This window comes from Salarias fasciatus, chromosome 18 (assembly GCF_902148845.1).
Source record: "Salarias fasciatus chromosome 18, fSalaFa1.1, whole genome shotgun sequence".
In the NCBI taxonomy this organism is placed as follows: domain Eukaryota; kingdom Metazoa; phylum Chordata; class Actinopteri; order Blenniiformes; family Blenniidae; genus Salarias; species Salarias fasciatus.
The window spans coordinates 16,663,493-16,688,058 of record NC_043762.1 but is presented as its reverse complement, the minus strand read 5'-3'; the positions used below and the strand labels follow the sequence as shown (position 1 = coordinate 16,688,058).

The 24,566-nt window shown below is 44.4% G+C and overlaps 3 protein-coding genes across 4 annotated transcripts; 1 reads left to right on the top strand and 2 right to left on the bottom strand.

Moving 5' to 3' along the window:
• The first annotated feature begins 739 nt into the window (after window positions 1-739).
• dhx9 (DEAH (Asp-Glu-Ala-His) box helicase 9) lies at window positions 740-11,732 on the top strand. Its single transcript, XM_030115352.1, has 28 exons — window positions 740-792; window positions 1,986-2,143; window positions 2,217-2,357; window positions 2,681-2,792; window positions 2,920-3,068; window positions 3,395-3,543; window positions 4,663-4,709; window positions 4,828-4,964; window positions 5,338-5,427; window positions 5,793-5,954; window positions 6,172-6,249; window positions 6,339-6,530; window positions 6,649-6,790; window positions 7,156-7,238; window positions 7,344-7,500; window positions 7,583-7,680; window positions 7,779-7,992; window positions 8,185-8,279; window positions 8,366-8,439; window positions 8,514-8,666; window positions 8,744-8,904; window positions 9,014-9,125; window positions 9,231-9,392; window positions 9,618-9,745; window positions 9,824-10,053; window positions 10,136-10,251; window positions 10,886-11,086; window positions 11,183-11,732. Exons 2-28 carry the CDS (start codon window positions 2,033-2,035, stop codon window positions 11,526-11,528), a joined length of 3,840 nt encoding a protein of 1,279 aa, XP_029971212.1. The 5' UTR covers window positions 740-792; window positions 1,986-2,032; the 3' UTR covers window positions 11,529-11,732.
• A 169-nt stretch (window positions 11,733-11,901) lies between these two features.
• Window positions 11,902-20,229, bottom strand: LOC115405867 (kinesin-associated protein 3). Its single transcript, XM_030115617.1, has 20 exons — window positions 20,066-20,229; window positions 18,909-19,040; window positions 18,319-18,476; window positions 18,039-18,103; window positions 17,398-17,539; window positions 17,091-17,190; window positions 16,876-17,000; window positions 16,680-16,778; window positions 16,348-16,526; window positions 15,896-16,058; window positions 15,556-15,656; window positions 15,336-15,444; window positions 15,116-15,228; window positions 14,839-15,004; window positions 14,486-14,611; window positions 14,027-14,125; window positions 13,817-13,902; window positions 13,573-13,735; window positions 13,233-13,317; window positions 11,902-13,136 (listed from the first exon to the last, which is right to left on the bottom strand). Exons 1-20 carry the CDS (start codon window positions 20,092-20,094, stop codon window positions 13,043-13,045), a joined length of 2,334 nt encoding a protein of 777 aa, XP_029971477.1. The 5' UTR covers window positions 20,095-20,229; the 3' UTR covers window positions 11,902-13,042.
• Window positions 20,230-21,921: 1,692 nt separating this feature from the next.
• On the bottom strand, window positions 21,922-24,413 carry LOC115405602 (phosducin-like). 2 transcript variants are annotated; one of them, XM_030115221.1, is made up of 7 exons: window positions 24,281-24,300; window positions 23,444-23,450; window positions 23,053-23,115; window positions 22,833-22,969; window positions 22,525-22,744; window positions 22,315-22,427; window positions 21,922-22,117 (listed from the first exon to the last, which is right to left on the bottom strand). In XM_030115221.1, exons 3-7 carry the CDS (start codon window positions 23,099-23,101, stop codon window positions 21,929-21,931), a joined length of 708 nt encoding a protein of 235 aa, XP_029971081.1. In that variant the 5' UTR covers window positions 23,102-23,115; window positions 23,444-23,450; window positions 24,281-24,300; the 3' UTR covers window positions 21,922-21,928. The 2 variants fall into 2 exon arrangements, with proteins under 2 accessions (XP_029971081.1, XP_029971082.1); XM_030115222.1 differs by lacking the exon at window positions 23,444-23,450 and having other exon boundaries at window positions 21,929-22,117; window positions 23,053-23,113; window positions 24,285-24,413.
• Window positions 24,414-24,566: the final 153 nt, after the last annotated feature.

Here is a 24,566-nt window from a genome sequence, read left to right as displayed (position 1 = left end):
AAAAAAAAAAAAAAAAAAAACGGTCTCACAGTTTACTTACACGTTAAAAAGAATAGATATAGAAAAGGGTTTTAAAGAATCAAGTAAGTGGCTTTATAAAGAAAAGTTCCTGATTTTCATTCAGAAAACGGCGCCAACCACCACATCCTGCGCGTATATTTGGAGAAAAAAATCCACTTTGTGGCTTATTTGAAATATAATACCATAACGGAGTTTCGCTCGCTTTCCAATGATGAAAAACTCGACACATGAGTGGGTAAAACTGACTAATAATAACTATTCTTTCGTGTTTACAGATTATCATGGGATGGACTTACACTTGCCTCGGACCAATTACAGTACATAATATGACCTTAACCACTCACTCTGTCATTGTGTGCACTGTTATGTTTTATTTTCTGACATTACTTTTAATGACCTAGAGTTTGAATTCAGACTGTACACAGTGCAATTACTTGGTGGTGGGTTGGACCCCTGGTGAGAAGCTCTAAGCTTCTAAGGTGTCATTTTTCACAATATGCAATGCAGTTTTTTTTAAGTTACAGTTTTGTAATGCTTATAAAATTGTGAAATAAACGCACAAAAAACAAACAAACAAACAAACAAACAAACAAACAAACAAACAAACAAACAAACAAACAGAAATTGTAGAGGTAGATTCCAGTTACTTGTTATTTTCCTCCCGGCCTCTAGGCGGCGCTGTGAAAATCAAAGCCACTTTTTTCCTTCACCGGAAATAAACGCGTCCCAGCTGTGCACGGTTCTGCAGCTTCTCTCTCGCTTGCCCTCTTGGTGAGTAATGAAAATGTTGGCACAGTTTACTCCTGGTGACTTTTGTGTGTGAGAGAGACGAATTGTAGCGTTAGCATGGAACCGCGTCGTTCTGAGTCTGAAAGTTTTCACGTGAACCGAGTGTTCAGTGAGCGTTAGCAGGCAGCCTGCTTGACTCCGGACATGTCAAACGATACTTTGTCCGATTCCCGAGGAGCGAAGCAATCAACGGCGTTTTACAAGGGAATAAAGGAAATACATCAAAACAAGGCGATCAAGAGTCTTCAACAGTTTAGAGTATGACTGATTCTTGTGAACACACCACTACAGTTTACTCAAAATAAATGCTTCAAATTGGTCTGAATTCATAATAACACCCAGACATCCGGTTTGATTTGTTGTCAAAATGACCTTTAACCTGTCCTCCTTGGGGCGTAGTTCAGATGGCTAATGAGGTATTTGGTGTGAGACACCAGTCGTAATTGCAACCTCTAATGTCTGAAATATGCAAGTATAAAGTTGCATATATGCATTACAAGCATAAAATGTTAAAAAAATAAATAATTTGGAATTTGACATACTTATTCTGATTTATCTAAAAACAACAAATAAAAATAAATAATTCATGTAGCTGGAGTAAGTCACCATAAAGCATGTTTACATGATATCTGAATCCTTATCTATCATGTGCAATGTGTACATTTGGCTTGTATTCAGATGTGACCTTCTGTCATCTGAATTTCATTATTTTCTTCCTGAATCAGAATGAAGACTGTATTTTGCCCCTTAATACTTTTTCAAAGATGCAACAAGGCTCGTCAGATGAAGTGATTTTTTTTTTTTTTTTTTTTGCTTTGGCTCATTTTCTGTGACGAGCATAAATCCAAACACACTTTAAATGTTCTCAGACTCTGCACCCCTCAAGAAATCTACATCACATCCAAGACGTTTGAGTTGTCTGTGTGGCAATTTAACTTGGAACTTTAAAGTCTTCTCAGAAACTCCTGATCGAAGAGCGACCTGAAAAATCAAGACGTGGTCATCTCTTGTGTTATGACACAAAACAGCTAAAAATCCAGGATGTCCATCAGTATTTATTTGAAATATCACTTCAGTCCACCTGCTTCTTTGAAATGATGCTGTTACAATCTAGACACTTAACCAGTGGAGTATTTGATTCTGCCGATTTCTGATAGAAGTTTCTTATTTCTCAGATTAAAGGGTTAGCAGAGGAGGAAACCGCCCCTCCTGTGGGTCCACCATGGCGGACATCAAAAACTTCCTGTATGCTTGGTGTGGAAAGAAGAAGCTCACTCCTAACTATGACATCCGAGCTGCAGGAAACAAGAACCGACAGAAATTTCTGTGTGAGGTCAGTAAACTGACTGCCACACCCATTCAGATGAGGGTCCACCTTGCCAACTCTGAACTGCTCCTCTATGTAGGTCCGAGTTGAAGGCTTCAACTACACCGGGATGGGAAACTCCACCAACAAGAAGGATGCTCAGACCAACGCTGCCAGGGATTTTGTTAATTATCTGGTTCGAGTGGGACAAATGAGTGCAGCTGAGGTTCCAGCTGTTGGGGTCAGTGTGCCTTTTTTTTTTGTTTTTTTCATATTGTTTGATGTAAATAAAGAGATGGTTTGGGCCATGTTGTTTGCTGTTCTTGTATTTATCTGCTGAATGTATTCAGGTAAGATGGAACTTTGTTGTTACTCAATTGAACTCTTGTAACTGCTTTTGTCAATCAAAAGATAGCTCCAAAAAACATGTTAGGAACACAATAAGACAGTGCTAAAGCAAACATTGGATTCAAGTGATACGAATAGTTAAATCAATACATGCACACCAACCGAGTCATGACGCTGTGGCTCCAGCTGGTGTTCTAAAGTGTGTTCTACCAACAGGTGAGCGCTCCGGTGGCAGATGCACCTGACGCTGGAGGAGATAATGGCGGTTTCGGAAACCTCCCCTCTCATGGTCCTCTACCGCCTCACCTTGTAGTGAAGGCTGAGCAAGGTGATGAGAGAATTACTTCTGTCGCACACGAAAACACAAAGTCTGATCTGACTGAGAGGAGCAGCGACCGAGTCTCTCCTTCACAGTCACTCCTGGTTTCACTGTTTCAACATTGTTTGTTTTCCAGGGGAGGAGGGAGGCAGCGGTGGCCCAGTCCCTGGAGTGACTGGCCTCGGTTATTCAGGAGGAGGAGTTGGTGGTGGGGGGGCACAGTGGGACCGAGGAGCCAATCTAAAGGAGTACTACACCAAGAGAGATGAGCAAGAGGCCCAGGCGGTGAGAAATGCAGCTTATTGAATAATTCCTAACAGACAGAGCTGAAAAACATTTACTCAGCTTTTCTAATAAATGTTATCTGGGCCACTGTATTGTAAGATTACAAAAGTAAAGCTTTCTGAAACAGTTTCTTGAATGTCCTGAATTGTAATTGTTCTTTTGAACGTAAGAGAACAGGAGCAGAAAATACAAGCTGGAATGAAAGATCTTCATGAGATGATGATGATGATGATAATAATCATTATTTTTATAATGCTTTGATAAAATGCCACTCAAAATGCTGCCTTCACGATGACCCCTGTGCTTGGTCTGGATGTTGTTCACAGACTCTGGAATCAGAAGAGGTGGATCTGAATGCTAATCTTCACGGTAACTGGACTCTGGAGAACGCTAAAGCCCGTCTGAACCAGTTCTTCCAAAAGGAAAAAACCAGTGCTGAGTATAAATACAGCCAAGTGGGACCGGACCACAACAGGTCAGAGGCTTTTGGATTGGCTGGAAACTCTTCAGCCAGATCCGGTCTGATGTTTCAACTTGTGCACCTAGAACTGAAGTCCATATACGTACCTGAAACATCGAGTAATGATGCACTGTCGATGGAAAAAGTCAAGATTGGTAAAATGTATTGAACACACTGTTATCCAATTTTTTATTTTTTTTTTTAAACAAGATGACTTCAAAATCATAATGGGCAGAAACTCTTCAAAATCGAATTGGTGGAACATAGACCAGTAACTATTGGTTTGCAAATGGAAAACTACTAAGCTCTTCAGTAGTATAACAGAAGCTGTGGTGTTCCAACCCGTACGTTGCTGTGACATGGATGCAAACCTGCCAGAGCTTCCAATCTCTTTCTCCAGGGCATCACACACCAGCTGTGTCAGTCTGCCTGTCGTCTTTCTGTGAGACCCATCCCGCCCCGGGTCTGACTGTGACACAGCTGGTGTGTGTCGCACCGCAGAGCTGTGGCTGAAATCTCACACTTGGTGTCGGGGATGTTGCTGTATGTTTTTCTGCTGGACTGCCAATAAACCAAGAGACCTCCGGAGTGTGTCGGCTACACCCGAGAGCTCTCACCGATCTACCGAAGCACAGGAAGAGAAAGACCAGCAAAGCCTTCTTTAGTTATTTGAACCAAGTTTAAACAGAGCTGACAGAAACTGAACTGACGATATCAGATACTGCTGGTGAAGGCAGCACTCAGGTAGTGTGTTTGGAACACTGGAGCGAATGTAGCGGGTGGCACGGCGATGGCACCAGAACTCACAACTGCACTGAAGGAAGACATGGGGCAGCATTTAGGTGCACTAAAGCTGCCCCATGGGTGCAGCTCAAGGGGGCTCAGTGGAGTCTGGTTGTGATTTCTGGTCTCGCTGTTCACCGCAGGGCAGAAAGCAGCTGAGGGAGAATCCAGAGTCAGAGCTGTTGATTGGTGTTTAAAAAGCTCAAAGTCTGGCAGAAAAACATACAGGTTGCTTCCTGCCGCCACAGCAGGTGAGTGCAGCACTTCGAGTGGAAAACGTCACTGGAGTTGAAGGCTTCGTTTTTATGTTCGACACAGAGTCACGCTGATGCTTCTGCTTTGTATCTGCAGGAGTTTCATCGCAGAGATGCAGCTGTTTGTCAAACAGCTCGGCAGAAGTAAGAAAAAAACAGTGTTTAGCAGCTGTTACTGTGATCAGGTGCAACTTGTGAAGAACTGCATAGTCAGGTGTGTGTGTGTGTGTGTGTGTGTGTGTACACATACGTGCACTTGCAGGGATCACTGGTCGGGAACACGGCTCCAACAAGAAGCTGGCCGCTCAGTCCTGCGCTCTGTCTCTGGTCCGACAGCTGTACCACCTGGGGGTCATCGAGCCCTACTCTGGAGTCACCAAGAAGAAAGAGGGAGAAGCTGTATGTGAAGAAACTTCTTTTCAACTTTCTACCCTTTTACAATGAAATCAGTGCTTGTGGTATTATTTCGTGGTGCACAACGAAAAGAAAGTGAGGAAAATTTGCTGTTGGTGTCGGTTCACTGTGGCTCACACTAGATTTTTTAATATTGAACCCAAACGTAGAAACCACATGCTGCTGTGATGTTTATTCTCTAATATAACTTCTGCTATAGTCTCATGATGCACAGCTCTCCTCACGACGATGAAAGCCTTTATTTTGTGTCATTGCAGCTTTACTCCCACCGGCACTGTGTGCTTCCTTTATGTTTTGCCAGGCTGATGTGGACAGCAGAAGCTGTATATGACCCTCGTTATGCTTCCTTTGTGTCCAGTTGGAGGCGTTTGATGTCAACGTGTCCGCGGACCTGCAGCAGCAGCTGGCCTCAGTGGTCCAGGAGCTTGGAATTCAAATCCCTCCACCTGTGAGTCATATCAGGATGATCATATTTCGGCGACAGGCAATCCAGTGTGAGGTTGACAGCGAAACAGACTCTTTAAAACTGTTGCCTCAGTGATAATTGGTTCTGCATATTTTTTGTATATTATGTCCATTAATGAATTCCAACATGGTGGGGATGTTGTGGATCACTGAGTTTGGAATGGATGTGTTCCCAGCAGGGCTCCAAGAGGATTTAGCTCTGTTCTTTAAACCTTCGGTTTAAGAGAAGAAGCCTTGAGCATAGGGTGTTGATCTAAAGCTGCCCTCAGAGGTGCTCCACAGTGTGTTTGTGATGTAACATTCAAAGGGGGTAATTGAACAATCCAACACAAAGCTTGTGTCGTCCAGCCCTCAGACCCCAGCAGCCCCGTGTCCCTGATTCAGGGGAAAATGGCGACGTTCGAGCCATCGCAGCGTCAGAGCACAGCCGGTGTCGTCCCATGGTCGCCGCCACAGGTCAACTGGAACCCCTGGACCAGCAGCAACATCGACGAGGGACCGCTGGCCTTTGTGAGTTACTAAAGAAGCTGAAAAAACAGCAGGACAGTAGTAGTTGGTGGGGCATGGAGCATCTTGAATTTTCACTTTTGGTTTTACTACCACAGTTCTGAAAATCCTATAAAATGTATGGTGTTGTTTTTTTTTTTTTTTTTAATCTGCATACAGAATTAAAAGACCACAATATAAAATTTTTTTGTTTTGTTTTTTACCATTTCTCCCCCTGAAGTGCACCCCTGAGCAGATCAGCAACGACCTGCAGAATGAGCTGATGTACCAACTTGAACACGACACCAACCTGCAGGCGGTCGGTGCAGCGCTCCTCTCACAAACTCCTGCTTCTCTCATCTGGTCGCTGAGCCACCGAGCATTCACTCTAAACATCTCTTCGCTCAGATTCTGTCGGACCGCGAGCAGCTGCCCGTCAAACAGTTCGAGCAGGAGATCATGCAGGCTGTGGACAACAACCCCGTGGTGATCATTCGAGGAGCGACAGGCTGCGGTAAAACCACTCAGGTCCCTCAGTACATCATGGACCGCTTCATCAAGGGAGGCCGAGCGGCCGACTGCAACATCGTGGTCACCCAGGTAACGTGTGGCTTCAGAAGGCGGAGAGTTTAGAGCAAGGCGCCAAATCCAGCCGATCGGATGCTTCAGTGACACGATTATTATTGGTAACGACGTCTTCGTCGTCTCGGCACTGCAGCCCCGACGGATCAGCGCCGTCTCTGTGGCCGAGCGGGTCGCCTATGAGAGAGGAGAGGATCTGGGGAAAAGCTGCGGCTACAGCGTCCGCTTCGAGTCCGTCCTCCCTCGACCCCACGCCAGCGTCCTCTTCTGCACTGTCGGTACGTTTACACACACACACGCACACACACACACACACACACACACACACACACAGCTCAACACGAAAATTGTTTGAATTGAAAGATTTTATTTTAAACTAAAGTTTTATTAATTTATTTTTTTTATTTGAAATAAGTGAAACAAGATTAAATAAATTCTGTCAAATTTTCAAAAAAGATAGGATGTAAAACCAAATAATTATCAAGTCGGGACGAGTCATAATTACATAAATAATTACAAAAACAAATATAATTGGATTGTTGTTGGTTTCCAATGCGATCTCAAGACCTGTCAGAAAAAACACGTTCGTGATGGTTCCATACTTTTGTTCTCTTTCCACTCATGGTTTTTTTTTGCATCACAGGAGTTCTTCTGCGAAAGCTTGAAGCAGGAATCAGGGGCATCAGCCATGTGATCGTTGATGAGATCCACGAGAGGGACATCAACGTGGGTTCATTCGTCAACTCTTGAAAGCTCTCAAGCATTAAAAACAAATCCCAGCAGGGGGTGGCGCTGCAGTCATGTTGACCCTCGGGGTGTGTTTCTGCTCAGACCGACTTCCTGATGGTGGTCCTCAGAGACGTGGTCCAGGCCTTTCCGGAGGTGCGCATCATCCTCATGTCGGCCACCATCGACACCACCATGTTCAGAGAGTACTTCTTCAACTGTCCCATCATCGAGGTGTTCGGACGCACCTTCCCCGTTCAGGGTGAGCTCAAATACAGATCACCTGCATAGTGGCCTTCGGTGTTTGCAGTCATAACTTCAGAAAATGGTTTCTTTGCTTTCAGAATATTTCCTGGAGGACTGCATCCAGATGACCAACTTTGTCCCTCCACCAATGGACCGCAAGAAGAAGGACAAAGAAGAGGAGGGGGGAGACGATGACGTGAGGAACTTAATTCGGTGAACTCTAAGTTATTAACACTGCGTCTGATATTTCAGCGTTCACACCTCTCGGCTCGGCGCCTGTTTCTCCCTCTGCAGACCAACTGTAACCTGGTGTGTGGGGAGGAGTACACGGCGGAGACGAAGCGCTCCATGGCTCAGATCAACGAGAAGGAGACGTCCTTCGAGCTGGTGGAGGCTCTGCTGAAGTACATCGAGACGTTGCAGGTCGCCGGAGCCGTGCTCATCTTCCTGCCCGGCTGGAATCTCATCTACTCCATGCAGAGGCACCTGGAGACCAACCCGCACTTCGGTGAGCGGCGACAGCAATCCTCAGGACAGCTCCCTGGCGTGGGCCTGCTGGCAGATGTAACTTCAGTCACATTTAGCATCTTTAAGCTTTTAATTGGACCCACTGGTGCAGAACTTGCTAGAAGACGTCGGGCAAATCTGCTTCTTGAGCATCAAATCTGAAGTTTTAATTGATTTCCGTTCCATCCGTCAGCGAGTAACCGGTACAGGATACTGCCGCTTCACTCTCAAATCCCCCGGGAAGAGCAGAGGAGGGTGTTCGAGCCAGTTCCTGATAACATTACGAAGGTCGGTGCTGGAAAGGCTCTGAAGGAGCGTCACTGTAGCGTTTTGACTTCATTATTGACCCATGGGTTGCTTTACTGATGTTCCAGGTGATTCTGTCCACCAACATCGCAGAGACGAGCATCACCATCAATGACGTGGTCTACGTCATCGACTCTTGCAAGTAAGTGTGAAGCCCGCCGCTGACTGAGGCGTCTGTGAGGGAGCCTCCTCTGATTCAACCTCGGCATTTCTCAGGCAGAAGGTGAAGCTCTTCACCTCCCACAACAATATGACCAACTACGCCACCGTGTGGGCTTCCAAGACCAACCTGGAGCAGAGGAAAGGTCGAGCCGGCCGAGTCCGACCGGGATTCTGCTTCCACCTGTGCAGCCGCGCTCGACTGGAGAGGTAGGACCGGCCAGCAGAACCATTCAGATTTGGCAGCTCCATCAGGGAGCTGAATGGCTCTGCGTTTGTCATTGCAGGCTCGAGACTCACATGACTCCAGAGATCTTCAGGACTCCGCTGCACGAAGTGGCTCTGAGCATCAAGCTGCTGAGGCTCGGAGCCATCGGGCATTTCCTGTCCAAAGCTATCGAGCCGCCACCGCTGGACGCCGTCATCGAGGCTGAACACACTCTGAGAGGTACAGCTGAGCTCAGAAGGTTTCAGAACACAATATAAAGATGTTTTACCCCCTAAAAAAAATGATGAAATTGACCATATGTGCTCGTGATTCTGTGCGTCTGTTTCAGAGCTGGACGCCCTTGACGCCAACGATGAGCTGACCCCTCTTGGGCGCATTCTGGCCAAGCTGCCAATCGAACCTCGTCTGGGGAAGATGATGATCATGGGTTGCATCTTCCAGTCAGTTTGTGTTTCCTTTTCTGCACCCAGCAGCTGAATAATCCCATCAGCTCAGCCTGTTTCCTTCACAAAAAATCCTTCCAATTTGTGTTTCACCGCACGCAGCGTTGGCGACGCCATGTGCACCATCTCCGCCGCCTCCTGCTTCCCCGAGCCGTTCATCAGCGAAGGCAGACGTCTCGGCTTCGTCCACAGAAACTTTGCCGGCAGCCGATTCTCTGACCACGTGGCGCTGCTGTCCGTCTTCCAGGCGTGGGATGAGGTCAGGTGGGTGGAGCCGGGTCTCTGTCAGTCCTCTGAGAGATAATTAAGGACACAAACTACATTATTACAGTTTTACTTTCACGTGGTCAAGATAAAATTTTGACAACCTACAACAGGAAAAACCTGATAAACCCTTGATAATGTAAGAGCGTGATGCGATTATCGTATATGTAGTAAAAAGGTTCATTCAGCCTGAGATCTTAGTTACTCCTGTATCTTCCTCCTCAGAATCAATGGCGAGGAGGCAGAAAACCGCTTCTGTGAGCACAAACGTCTCAACATGTCCACTCTGAGGATGACCTGGGAGGCCAAAGTCCAGCTCAAAGAAATCCTGGTCAACACCGGATTCCCCGAAGGTACCTGAATGCACCGCTGGCTGCTTAGCGCTGACGCTGAGCCTGGTTACATCATCTTCTCCTGTGGTTTTCTGCCAGAGTGTCTGCTGACGCAGATGTTCAACAATGTGGGCCCAGACAACAACCTGGACTTGGTGGTTTCCCTGCTGACCTTCGGACTTTACCCTAACGTCTGTTACCACAAAGAGAAGCGGAAGATCCTGACCACCGAGGGGCGCAATGCTCTCATCCACAAATCCTCGGTTAACTGCCCCTTCAGCAGCCACGACATGACCTACCCATCCCCGTTCTTTGTCTTTAGCGAGAAGGTACAACCGGCTCGTCCCACGCAGTCACATCCTCATCGTTTCATGTTTTCCTGTCTCACTCTTATTAACTCTGTGCGTTCAGATCCGAACCAGGGCAATCTCGGCTAAAGGTATGACTCTGGCGAGCCCGCTGCAGCTGCTCCTGTTCGCCTGCAAGAAGATCAGCTCCAACGGAGAAATCATGGAACTGGATGACTGGTGAGATGCAGGATTCTCCTCATGAACGACTGGAAGCAGCTGAAACTCATTTCAGCTACTAACCAGAAGGCAAACACAGCAGGGTTTAGTCCATATTGGACCTTTCAGCGATTTTCCAATGAAAGTACGTCAGTTTGAAATATATTTAATGCAATCTGATGTTCAGTATCTGCTGAAGGCAGACGGCATTTATGATGATCATCAGTCTATTCTATATAAATTTATTAGAGGAAGCGCGTGTCAGAGTAATGTAATGTAATAACTTCTGTCTTTTTGCACCACTTGATGGCATAATGACTGTGTCATGATTTTTATATGATGAGGTCCTCTTTACGAGCCTCTAAGCACCTGCACGTCCTGCATCTTCTGAATTTTGCACAAGAGGCGTTTTCTCAAGATTTAAGGTTAAAAATTGTGATTTGTGAGATTCTGTGATGACTATCGTTCTCATATCCTCTTTCGAAGCAGTAAAATTCTGTCATTACAATGTAGAGAACCTCTCGCCAGTTTAAATTTATCACCGTTTGTTACTAAAACAGCACAACTGCAAAAACAGCATCCAACGGTTGCAAGTGGTGGCCCTGCCTACAGCCTGCTACAGAAATCGCTGATCTGTCATATTGACTGACCACAGGATCAAACTGCGAATCCCTCACGAGGTGGCGGGGGGCGTGGCGGCCCTCCGGGCGGCCCTGGAGGCTCTGGTGGTGGAGGTGACCAAAGACCCGGAGTACATCAGACAGATGGACCCGACGAACGAGCGACTGCTGAACGCCATCAGACACGTGTCCAAACCGTCGGCTTGCGGCCTCAACCTGATGGTCAGCAACCAGAGGTACCGCTGCGGCTCCGACAGAGGGAACGTCACAGAACCTCGTGAAAAATGAGCCGCCGGCCGATGTGAAATCATCTCCTCTGTGTCTCCGTCCAGGATGGGCGACGGGCCGCGACCTCCGAAGATGGGGCGCTTCGATGGAGGAGGGGGAGGAGGCGGCGGTGGATATAGAGGAGGATGGGGAGGCTACAGAGGTGGAGGAGGATACGGCGGAGGCGGCGGCGGATACAGAGGTGGAGGAGGATACGGCGGAGGGGGCGGAGGATACAGAGGAGGGGGAGGATATGGCGGAGGGGGTGGGGGATACAGAGGAGGGGGTGGATACAGAGGGGGAGGCGGCTATGGTGGATATGGTGGAGGTGGAGGAGGAGGAGGCTACAGAGGTTATGGGGGAGGTGGAGGCGGCTACAGAGGAGGAGGAGGAGGTGGTGGTGGTTATTAACACTACTAAACATGTCCACTGTAAGAAATGTGATGGTCTCCTTCAGTCCAGTTCCAGGGATCCATCTTCCTTCTTTTTGTGTAGAAATTATTTGTGCCGACAGGAGAACAGCGAGAGAAAAATTACCTCGAGCAGCTGAAATCTCTTGTATTGTTTTGATTCTTTAGAAATGTTTGCATTCCCAATAAAGTCTGATTCCGAAGTTCCTCACTCATGATCAAGTCAGCTTCTGTATCGTAACCTCCGTCCATTCACAGGGAAAACAAAACATCAACCGATCAGCACGCCGTCGCAGCTTAGATGGAGCAAGATGACGGGCGAATTTTTGCAAGAATATTTAAGAAATTTAAATAAGAGACATTTCACTTTCATTGACTTTATTTTTCAGAGCAAAAAAGCAAGTTGTAAGTGCAATAATTTACCATCATAGATCTTTATGAAATAAGTTTTTCTACATGCTGGAAAAAAAAAAAATTCACATTCAACAAAGATATCTGTAAACAACTTTTGAAGCAGTTCTGTATGTTTAGCCATCAAGAAGTTTACAACCTGAATACCACAATACAGCTTCCATTTGCGTCACGACAGTTATTTTGACGAGGCATTTTATATCCGTCACACGTTACACAAATCAATTTGTTCATTTCAGGCATTTCTCCTGAATATGGCCGGCGGATGCAGTCGAAGTGTTCCAGATGAGGCCTACAGCAGGAGGCTGAGCATCTCTGCTCCAGTGTTGGGAATAACTACCGAACAGAAAGAAATCCAGTGCAGTGATTCTCTTCTGCCTTCGAGTGGAGAATATTTAAATACAAACACTTCCTGCTTGTAGAAACAGACACACACCTCTAAAAACACCAACTATTAGACACGTGAAGCTCGTGGAAAAAGCCACTGGACGTCTACTTTAATGCATTTGAAAGCTGCGGCTTCACTTGAATAAAAGAAACCATGATGTTAGCATTCAGCTTGCTGGACTGCTGACAAAATTCTTTATCAGTGCAAACTTTGACATTTTTTATTATTTTCATCCACAATTTAGTAGTCATCTCATTCTGCGATGTCAGTTTGGACGTTTATGGAGCAACGTCTTGGTCTGCATGAATGTGAATTCGCCCTCTGTTGTAGCAACACGCTCATTTAACCATGACGAAAAACATACAGTGTAGTGCATGGTGATGAAACAACAGTGGAATGTGGACACCTTAAATGTTTTGACAATGTAGTGGGTGGTTTTACTTTAGCTATAAAGTGGTAACATATCTTCCTTTTCACAAACATGCAAATGTTCTTCACAAATACCAGAAATGTCGAGTCTGTTTGCATCCTTTCAATCCTTTAGTGAAAGCACTACCTACCTACCGGTGTGCGTTTGAACAGAAGTAATGACCTGCAGTGTTTTGTACATCAGTGCTCATCTGTATTACTTATTACAACAGTCTGGACTGGAGCTGGAAAAACATGACATGCTGGATGGTGGGATATTGAACGCGTCTGAAGTTGTGTGTTTGTGTCTATGAGTACTGATAGAAGGGCTGTTCGTCCGGTCTGAAGCCGTACGCGGTTACGGGTCGTCCGGGTGACGCAGTCGTCTGATCGAAGACGTCACTGCAAAGCAAAGTCGGGCAGGTTGATGGAGACGTGCTTGGAATTTAAGATCTTGAGGTCTGAACTGATGAAAATGTACGAGAGCAGCTAACTCACCCCGGGTGGTGCAAGTCTCCATTCTGAGCCTGGAGGTCACTGAAGAAGTCCGGACTCACTGAACCGTCTCCTGGAGTTATCCCATCTGAAAAACAAATACATTGAAGCACGTGATCGATCAGTCTGTTCAAGCTGAACTTGGTTAAAGAGTTAAAAAGACAGTGATTAGGTTATATACAGAAATGAATGTGCAATTTGTAGACACATTTAGCTGTGAAGCATCCAAAACTCTTCTTAAACCATCATGATGTTCTGGACCTTTAACCACTCTTTTCAGCTGGTGACCATGAGGTAAACATGGCCTGCGGCGCTCAGCCCGAGTGCCTCTGGGGTTACACACCTGCGCTGTAGAACAGATCCGTCCTGTCGTTGTCATTGTCGTTATCGTACAGGTACGGCTCGGACTCGTCGGCCTGCCGGCTCTCCACCATCTCCAACCACTGATTGTTATGGAACCGGAACTTCTCGGACTGGATCTTCCTTCCCCACTCCTCGTCGTACTCCTGGGAAAGAGGACAAAACGGAATGAGTCCCGAGGCAGAGACGAGGAGGACAAGGTGCTTTGCGACCTGTGGGCGACTCACTGCTATGATGTCGAGGGTGTTGTCGCACACTTTCCTGATCTCTGCATTCTTATCGTGCATCAGATCTATCAGATACGCCGGAGCCTCTGCAGGAAGAGTTCAGGTCAAACCTTTTGACATTGGTGTAAAAGCTGCTCTGTTTCAACCCGTTGAAAGTCCGCTGAGGCATAAGTGCATCGTCAAACTTTGTGGCAACAGACTGAAGGATACGGGTGTCTTTGATAATGACATCTCGCGTGGCTTGATGAAACACCATCTGATAGAAGACGTAGACGATCTGACACACAAACTCATCGTCCTCCTGCTGGGCTACATTCGACAGAGAGAGAAAGTCATTATTCGGAAGAGAAAACAAACAACACGAAATCTCAAAACTGAGTTACGTTCATTAGATTTACCTATTATCTCATGTGATCAGTTAAAGCACAGCTGGCCTGAGTTTAGTCTTTATAAATCTAATCTTGTTCAAGCAGGAAGCTTTAATTTCAGTTGATGTTCAGTTTCAGGTTATAGTTTTCAGTGGTGTTGAGTTGAACTGCAAATATATCAGCGGTTTCTACTATTAATTTTCTGTGGTCTTTAAAAAAAGGGGCTGATTCTAAAATGTGGCATTCCAGAGCTGCTAACAATTCTTAGCAACTGTGAGAGGAAAAACTAGAGCTGTGTTACCATTCAGCAGCTCAATGAGAGCAGGGATGATCCCCGATTTCGCCAGCATGGCAGCACAGGCATCGTCCATGGAGACCGTTCCAATCATGATCACCACCTCCAGGATGAGATCGTCCTCCGCTGACCCTGAAACACACACAAGTTTGAGGCGATAACGGTGGGAAAGGCACAGTCTGAATCGAATCTGATCCTCAAGCTGAAACAAGGCTGTGAAGCAAAATATGCATCATAAAAGTGTGGGAAAGTGTTATTTGAGATTTCATTGTTTTTCATTAACAACTGAAGGTTGCTCGAGTGCTGACACACAATTTGATGAAATCGTTAAAAACAAACACTGTAAATGTCAGTTATACCTGGTTTGAGTCTGTCCTTCAGGTAGGGCACCAGGTTATACTCCTTCAGCACCAGCTCCCAGTCCAGATCAGGGATCGTGAGGTTGGCCAGCGTTCCCAGACACTCCAAAACCCACTCCTCCTCCTCCTCTGATCGAATCTCTGCTGCCAGGTCTCCAACATAGTCCTGAGCAAAGATGGATCGAACCACTGATATTTACTGTGAATGTGGATCAGAGCAAACCCAAACACTAATTTGCTCTATTGTGTATTTGGAGCATTAAGCAGTCTTCCTCACTATGAAGAGTGATTTGGTTGGTCCATCGTGTTGAGAGATATTTCTGATCATCTTCATGAGAAGGCAGTCTTTCATCTTCAGAGCTCTCTTCATCAGCATCTTCAGTCCATTTCCTACAGACGGATCGAAGCAAACATTCATCTCTCCGTGACAAAAACACAGATTTGACCAGACTGCACAGTGACACTGAAAAATTGTACTTGTGCAAAAACGGAAATACCTTCACACATGAGCTGTGCGTTCCTCTTGTTTGCGGCCAGGTTGATGCAGACGGAGATGAGCTCAGCTTCGATTTCGTCCTCACCGTGCTCGTACAACATCTGCATGAGCTGCGCGGAAAAAAACAAAAACAAAAACAAAAAAAAAAAAAACAAATCTCACCTGAAATGTTACAACCAAACGGTTTAGATATTTTTTCCATCTGAAGGAGCTCACTGTACCTGAGGTATGCAGTCAGTGTAAACAAACATGCCCTTGAAGCGGTCATCGATGCTGATGTGATACAGGATCCTCATGGCCACCTGACGGTTGCTCTCATCACCTGCAGGTCAACAAGGATGCATTAATCAACATTTTACGATACTTTTTACCTTCTTATAACTCAAGATCGCAAGAAATGTAGAGGGAAAAACATTGGCATCAACACTATTGAGGAAAACAACACATCTGTATGTGTAGTACACAGTTAATATCAGAGAGATATAAAAGATAGAAAAAGAAATATATTCAGATGGACGGAGATATAAAGGGACACACAGACGACGACAGACATGATAATACCTAACAAAGCTGTCAGTTTAGGCAAAAGTCCAACTTCCACCATCTTGGCTCTGAGTCCAGAATCGAAGGAGAGGTTGAGCAGCAGACGCAGTGTCAGGTTCAGCAAGTCTTCGTGTTCGCAGGGAATCAGACGAGCCAATCGCTCCACAGTATCCACCTCAGCCTGCAAGTCGCAGACAAACGAAATGTTTTTGAAGTAGTTTCCGGTGCCGTTTAGCTTCTCTGATGTTAAATCACACCCAATACTGAGGCTTTCTGTCAAGAGTGTAACAGAGTGTGGGGACAATAATAGTACTCAGAAGACCCCACAAGTAAACCGCGTGACAATCTTATATCTGTTTCAGCACTGATGATAAGAGGAAAAGATTGTTTCTGCAGCTCACCGATGCATAAAAAAACTGAGTTAGAATTTTTCGCTCCTTAAAGAATAAAGTCACTCCGTTAATGCTCACCATGTCGTTCTTGTTCTCCAGGAAGATGGACAGTTTTTTGAGGAATGACACCACCAGGACCAGCAGCTCCTCGTCGTCCCGTTCCAGAACTTTGACCAGAAGGCCCACGATGTTTTTATTTCTCATTTTCAGCTCAGTCCGTGTGTCTTCAGCAAGGTTCAGCAGGAGGTACAAAGACACTGAGAGACACAAGAGGAGGAAAACAAGACTTAATGTGGCAAAAACACCGAAATAAATCAGATGTCTGATGTCTCATTGACAATGAGTGGCTATGAAGTGTTTGAAATATTGAGAGCTACAAAAAAACAACAACAAACATGAATTTGTGGTACCTCTCAGCAGCTGCTCCTGCTTGGCCAGAAGACCCTGGTACTTCCTCTGAGCTTTATCCTGGTCTCTTCTCAGAGAGCCATTCTCAGGTGCAGACTCACGTACACAAGCTATCGTTAAGGAAAGTCAAGCACACAGGTACACAAAATAAACAAGCTAAATAAAACCAGGTGGAGGAGGTGAAATCAAAAAGGATATAAGCTTTGTTTTTCTTGCGTAGCTCCTCACGCCACACATCGTGCCTCTTCAGCTCGTGTTCTACGACGCTCATACACAGCGCGCCGATTTTGTAGTGACTCACCACTCCGTGAAACTGTGAGAAACTGGAAGAGGTGGAAGCACAAAGGGTAAATAAACCAGACGGAGCTGAAGGAAACTGCATGTGAGTGGCTGTGGCTGTGGGTGTGTCATACCTGGAGAAGCAGAAGAAGATATAAATGATGATCGTAGCCAGCTCTACACTTTGTTTCCAGTCCTCCCTCAGGACTCTGGCCAGAGCACCTAAAGCTGCCTCTAATACACAGAAGCACAAGAGCAAGGTTTATTTATTTTGACCAAACAGATGTTCAGCTTAGTGAAAAAAGTAAACACCACAAAAATGTTGTAAATCAATACTGTTATAATGTCAAAAGACTGTGCAGTAGTAACAATAGTGTATACTGTACCACTCCCACTCTACACTGTTAGCTATCTGTGTTGAGTGTTGTTGGCAAGTGTTACCGTTGTGCAGGAGATCCTCCAGGTTATCAGGGTTGCGAGCGAGTTGCAGAATGAGAGCAGAGCCTCTGATCTTCTCTGGAATGCCTTCATAGAGGAGCTCCACATACTCATCAACTTTGGTTATACTGGCCTCTTCATTCAGCTACACAGACAACACACGGGCACACACATTGTCAATTGTGAACAACGAACCACAATAATAGAAAATAACAAGTCACAAATACAAAGCTTCTCATTCTTTGTTCTTTTAGATGTCATCCAGTGTAGGGAGAAATTAAACAGTATTGCAGGAACAAAGTATGTCACAGTATTTTTGGCTTTGAAGAGAAGTGCACTATGAAAGTTAACAAAGAGTGAAGAAAAAAAAATCTAAATCTTATTTTTCTTATAGCTGTTCTCCTCCATCTCACCCTATCCTCTGCCTCATGTCTGTTCTCAGTCATCTCCACATCCTCCTTAACTCAACCTCAAGCTTTTTCTTGTCCATTTTATCCACTGTTTCTCCTCAGTACTTTTCCAAACCATCTCAGTCTGAATGTTTACTTCTAAACTATTCAATCTTAACTGTTCCTCTGATCTGTTTATCCTTGGGAAAAATGAATATTACCTCTGGAAAAAAATGAAACAAACTGAGTTGTTACCTCCATCCCTTCAAATGGAGTCAGCTCTCTGGGCTTCACGGTTTTTTTCTCTTTCTTTTCCACTCCTCAAAAAGCAGAAATAAACACAGTTCAGTCAATGCATGAAGCTGTCTCAAAATAAAAAGCAAACAAACAAAAAAAAACATGAAGGGTAAAACGTACTGTACTATGTTTAATTAGAATACAAGTAAAATATGAAACAGAGCTTAGCATACTGCCAAATCTACGTTTGAAACTAAATGTCATGGTGAACATGAGGATGGTGAAAGCAATTATGTACCTTTGCCTTCAACGGGAGATGTTTTCCTAGTCTGAAGATAATAGAGAAGCTGCTCCACCTGGGGCAAACGTGAAGAAGGAATGAGTTTACACTCCTCCAACACTTTCTTGGCCAGCGCTCCCACGTCTGTACTGGGGGAAAGGCTTTTCACACGAATACTGGAAAAAAAAAAGGACAAAAAGAATTAAAGATGGCTAATTCATCATGTCATACCATCTTCTAGATAACGAACATGAAGACACATCCCACTGGGGGCACTTTAAATAAGACCTGTTTATACTTTATAAGCAAAATAGTTTGCAAAAGTTAATGAAAGTGTGAGCTTTGCTGAATCTGAAATGTGCATTTCATCTCAGTAAAGAGAATCATTTCTATTGTCTCAGGTTAAGAGTGTGCTTGATTTGTCAACTGTTCCAGTGGAGAACCTTACAACAATATACCACTGACGTGTGCAATGTAGAGTATGATTTCCTATTTCATTTGAATGGGTTAGACAACTGTGACAATTTGTGGTATCATCTAAAATCCAATCCATTTCCATTCAAACAGACAATGAAGAGATGATGCAAAGAAACGGGAAGAACACCTACATTTTTTGTCCCTCTTTGCGTTCACCCAGCATCTGACCTCCGCCCTCTCCCAGAATGGAGGCCTCCACTTCATAGTGGACCACCAGGGCCTTCTCTGTGGGATGGACATCCAAGCTGTTTGCCGTCACTCTCCTTTAGGGAATAATGATAATAAACAGACAGGACAGGAAACAATAAGTCAAACGCAAGTATTTGTTTGGTGACTTACACTTACAGACATGCAAAGCTCGTTAAGCTGCAGATTTATGTTGTAAATGAGCCATGCAAATCAGTGCAAAAGAGTTCTTACAGAGTAACAGTCAGGAAGACACGCCCAGATACCACCACAATGACTACACTGGTCAGAAACAAACGAGAAATCCTACAATGTCGTCCAGGGTTTAATAATCCCAAAGATCAGTTCAAGTAACAATGTAAATCACCACGCAGTCAGTTAGGCGATTGTTAGCTTGATATGCAGTTTATCAGTCATCGTGCCACGGCTAGCTGGAGCTACAGTAACCAAAACATCCCTGCCCCCCTTAACGGTGGAACCTAATGCCAGGCCCCGTTTAAAAACCGGATGTTTTAAGTCTTTGAGGTCACAATTGGAAATATATGTCAGACCGAAGATATAATGGAAGACTGATTAATAAGATGCCCTCATACGAAATTCGGCACTGCTATTACCCGTGGTATGTGGGTTTTAATTGCCTGTTTGTATTAGCACTGTCGCTCTGCTAATGGAGGGTCTGTCGGTCTAGACTGGGTGCAGGCGTCTGTTGTGAAATGCCAGATTTTTTTAAAAAAAGTGTATACATATTTTGTTGATTATATGCATGCCGTTAGGGCCGGATGGTAATCCTAGCTCAAAAAAAGGTCTTCACCGATCTCACAGTCCATGTCTACGCCTTAAAAGAACACAGACAAACTAAAATTGACCGACTTTTGAGTGGGATTTCGTGTGCGCGTCCGTCGTTGAAGCGGAACCACACGTTAAGCTAACTAGCTATCACGACAGGTAGCTCAGCGGCTACAGGTACTTCTTATGAAGCTATAGGAACAGGATACACATCACTGAAGTTAAAATGTGTGTTTAGCCAAGTGGGAATGTTGCTTCTTATCTTTGACAAATACTGAACTCAATCTGCATCAGTCGTAGCTTCGTAATGTCTCACCGTTTGAGGTAGCGTGGGTCATCCTGCATCTTCCCCCTTTTTCAGGTTCCTAGGTTTAAATACACCAATATACTTAATCCCGTTTGACAAATCTAAATAATATTGGCACAGTAATTCCGTTTGGTGACCCACCGCAGCCCGACCAAGACAGACAGGATGTTGCAGACTACAAATATGGAGGTGGGATAAATTTTCCCGGAATTCAAACTGACAGGCGTTTTCCTCCTGTTGTTGCACATACATATAACACAAAAACCCTTCAATCGTTTCCATAATTAAAACAATTAGTAACTTAACACTTCAGCGTCAGTAAATTAACGGCAATTTGAATTAAAAGGGACAAACTACCTGAAAGACTAAACTGAGGGAAAAGAACCCTCAGAGTGTAAATGCCCAACATAGTAGTATTTTAGGGCCACATGGACACAAAACCCTCTCTATATATTTTTTTATGTTTTGGATTGAATGTTCCAAATCCAGTTACACTGTGGAGAGGGGGAAAAATGCAGTGTAAAGTATTTTGCATCAGTATTTTTTAGCTGCTCCTTTTGGTCCAATATAGGCACAGATTCTCCTCAGGACATGCACAAATCACAGAGACCTGGCCTTTTATCTCTAAACATTACAACCTTAGCTGTTCCTCTGACCTGCTCACCCCCAGTTTCCAGTTGTTGTTGTTGTTTGTTTTTTCTATCATGCACCATGACAGATCTCACTATTATCTTGTGAATTTTCACTTTCGCTCTTGCAAATACTTTATCATGCTTTTCTCCATCCTTCCTGCACACTGGATGTTAGACCACAGGTACTTTACCTCATCAATGTTGACAACCTCTTCCGTGCATCTCATATCTCTCTCTCTCTCTCTCTCTCTCACACACACACACACACACACACACACACACACACACACACACACACACACACACGCTCAGTCTTGTATTTCTATCCTTGTGGGGACCGTCCATTGACTCCCATTCATGTCTAGCCCCTAACCCTGACCCTTACCCTAACCCTAACCCACACCACAACACAGCCTAACCCTAAAGAAATGTTTTTGCACTTTTACTTTTTTCAGTAACAACAACATGGTCAAGAAAACACTGTTTCTCCTACTTAGGACCGGAAAAAGGTCCCCACAAGGCACGTCGTTTCACGTTTTGCTATCCTTGTGGGGACATTTGGCCCCAACAAGGATAGAAATACGAGAACGTGCACACACACACACACACACACACACACACACACACACACACACACACACACACACACTCACTCTCATTGCTGTGAGAATTCAATGTTCAGTTTTCTTTGCATTTTCTTCTTTTAAAGCACTCAAACAATAAAGCCGGTGAGGTTATTCTGTCTATGTGGTGAAAATTGCAACTAGATGCAGCTTTTAAACTCACAGTCACATTCATATATCAGAAGAAGAACCTGGATAAGTTTCTGATTTTGAAAACTGTACGCTGAATGGGAAAGAAGCCGGTTGAACTTATTTATGTATTTACAAGGTCCTGTAGGAACTTTTACCTGTTCAGCAAGTAAACTCAAGACAGAAAGCACTTTGGTAAATACATTTATTTTATTTTTTGGGGCAGCTATGATATGACTGCCAAGCAGTATCTTTACAGATGTCCTCACATGTGGTCTGCCTTTGAACTACCTCTAATTACAATCATAATCAGAATTCATTGTCTGCTGCAGGGTGTTTACTATTGTTAATCTGTATATGCAGTTGTGTAAACTGAAATGTTGCCTTTGTTGATTTATTCCGCCAATTCCTTTCTTGAGCTCTGCTTTCTTGTACTCCTTCACTTCCCTTTATCTTCATCTGTTTCCCGTCTTATCCTCCATTTTTGTCTACTCTACATCCCCTCCATCATCTTCATCATCAGCACACGCTGCGAACTCCTTCTCGGGTAGGAGGCCGTACTCGTTGAGAAATCCCTCCACATCCGTCGCAAAGAACTCCTCATGGAAGTGTTTGGTGATAGCCAGGAAATTACCCAGTAACTCGCCAGCCTTATACACCAGGAGGGCAGGAAGAACCTGGAGGAAACACGACAACAATCCAAATGTATTTATAGGTAGTTTATAAGTAGTTCCTGTTATTGCTGTTTATAGTATTGACAGTGGATGCCAAGAGACCCTCATCATAATTTGCTCACAGACCTTTGTAACTACTTGAGCTATAATGACAAACTTCCCTGGGTTTAATTTATTTGCTTTTTCAACAGTTGTCTCACCTCAGCAGAGAAGCGTTCAGCAGCACCTGTTGCCACAGCATCAATACGACAAAACTTAACACTGGAGTACTCTGAAGCCAGACAGTCCAAACATGAGTTCATCTCTTCACAGCCTGAGAAACAGCAGAAAACGGACATTCATCTTTAAACAGCACCGAATGGCTGTATGAGTCAATCTGGAGCGCAAACATGCTTAAATAAATGCATGACCTTTGACACCATGCTGGTAGATATGGACGACCACAAGAGTCAACCGATGCTCCTTCTCTATCACTTCCAGGAAGGCTTCTCCACTCTGGAGCTCGTGGACCGAGTCAAACCGGGGTCCGAAGCTCAGGCGCTCGTGCATTTCCTGCATGCACTGTTTTCTGTAGCGCTTCAGGCAGCGTTCATCCTCGTCCTGGATCATTTCATACTCCTGGACACTCATCTGGAGTCGAGGAAAGGTAGGTCAGATTAAGTGGTTTCCATGCATTTCTGCGACAGTAATATGGCGTCCAGAGCACGCTTGCAGGCACCTTTCTGTTGAGTCTTTCCTTGTCATCCTCTCGAGGGTTTGACATCTGTCTGAGCAGCTCTTTCTTGCTGTGAGGGACGTTTTGGTCCACGCTGTCCAGCTTAAACCTTCGCCAGTCATTGATTACACCTTTTGGTCCTAGATAAGAGGAAATGACCGCAAAAATACATTGTCACTAAAGACTGCTGGTTTGTTTTGGATCGCTGACTGACGTTTCTGACCTGTGTGGTTGGCAGGCAGATCCTCTTCTTCCTGGGTGCAGGCAGACATCCTGGAAGCAGCCTGTAATGCAGGGGACGTTCAAGCGGGTTAAAATGAGTCACACAATACAGAAACTAGTGAGAATAATAAAAGTCATGTCACAAGTCCATCTAAAATTCAATACTGAGAATCAAAATAGAGTGAAGTAGAAGAAACAAACCTTTATTTATTGTTACTGAATGCGTATGATGGCGTGAGTCCCTGCAGATGGTCACATTGTTGTCCCAAACATTCACGGCTGAAGTTTACTTATCAGATTAGATTGAGATTACAGAGTCCCTCACGCAGCTACAGCTCATCTTCTTATGTATGTGCGTATGAGACATATGATATAATTTTCCAATTCTGTTTTCCTTCTATAGCACTGTCAAATTTTAATTTTCTGCAACCCTGAAAAATGAATTTTAATAGATGTATCTTTTCAAGACAGAATCACTGTATTCTTTTATTTTTCAGGAAACTTATTAAGAAGCTTTTAATATAGCTTCCCATTGTCAGAGCAAGCAGCATTCCTATGTTCCTTTTGTCCAAGTCAGTTTAATTTTCCTGAAAAATGTATGATAGGAACAACAGATGTATCTGTAGGGTGTTTATCTAATATTCTTCATGAAGAGACCCCTTCTTCTCACTCTGGAAGTGGTTAAGCTGATGCAGCTGAGCTGTCACTGACAAGGTCCTCATCAAAACTGCATCAGTCACAGAACTGATAAAGCCTATTAGTCTCAGACAGAGAAGAAATGTGTACTCTGCACGACTGGTTGCAATGAACTGAAAATTTCCACCTGAACGTTTATATTTATGCAGATAAATCAGTGAAAAGGGACCAATACTAGAAGTTACGGTTTGAGAAGAGTGCAGTGTACTTTAATTTCATTACAGTACTTTTACTTTTGATTCAAGCAGTATCACACAATTTGTAATAGTTTTCTTTTACGCTTTTAAGTTACACACTACTCAAAGAAATCACTGTATGCATATAGATAACAATGTGCTGCAAAGTTAAGAGCTCAGTTCAGTATTGTAAAATTGCGACTGTCGATAAACAGAAAAGTTTTTGATTTAGTAGCAAATTGCTGCTACTGTTGAAGCGTTATGCACGTCTTATGCTAAGCGACTGCAAGAAATATCAATTTTGAGGACTTCAGTGGATAGTAGATATCAAGCTGGATAGGAGAGATTCAGTAATCCTTACCTTTCAGTCTTCAGTGCAGTTTTTTTAAGGTGGTCAGCCTGTACAGCTTATATTTCCAGACCTCCTCCTTGGTTTTGGTTTATCTTCTGTCTAAGTGAGCATTCAGTGATTAGTCTGTCCATGCAGGAACATGACAGGTGAGAGGGGAGCAAGGGAGGGGAAGGAGTTGAGAGAATAAGCTTTATCTTCACTGTCATCCTTCATCACATCCGTTACACCAGCGTGGAGTTGTCTAATGTGATTATCTGTAATACCTGGCTCAGTGTTATAAATTGATGACAT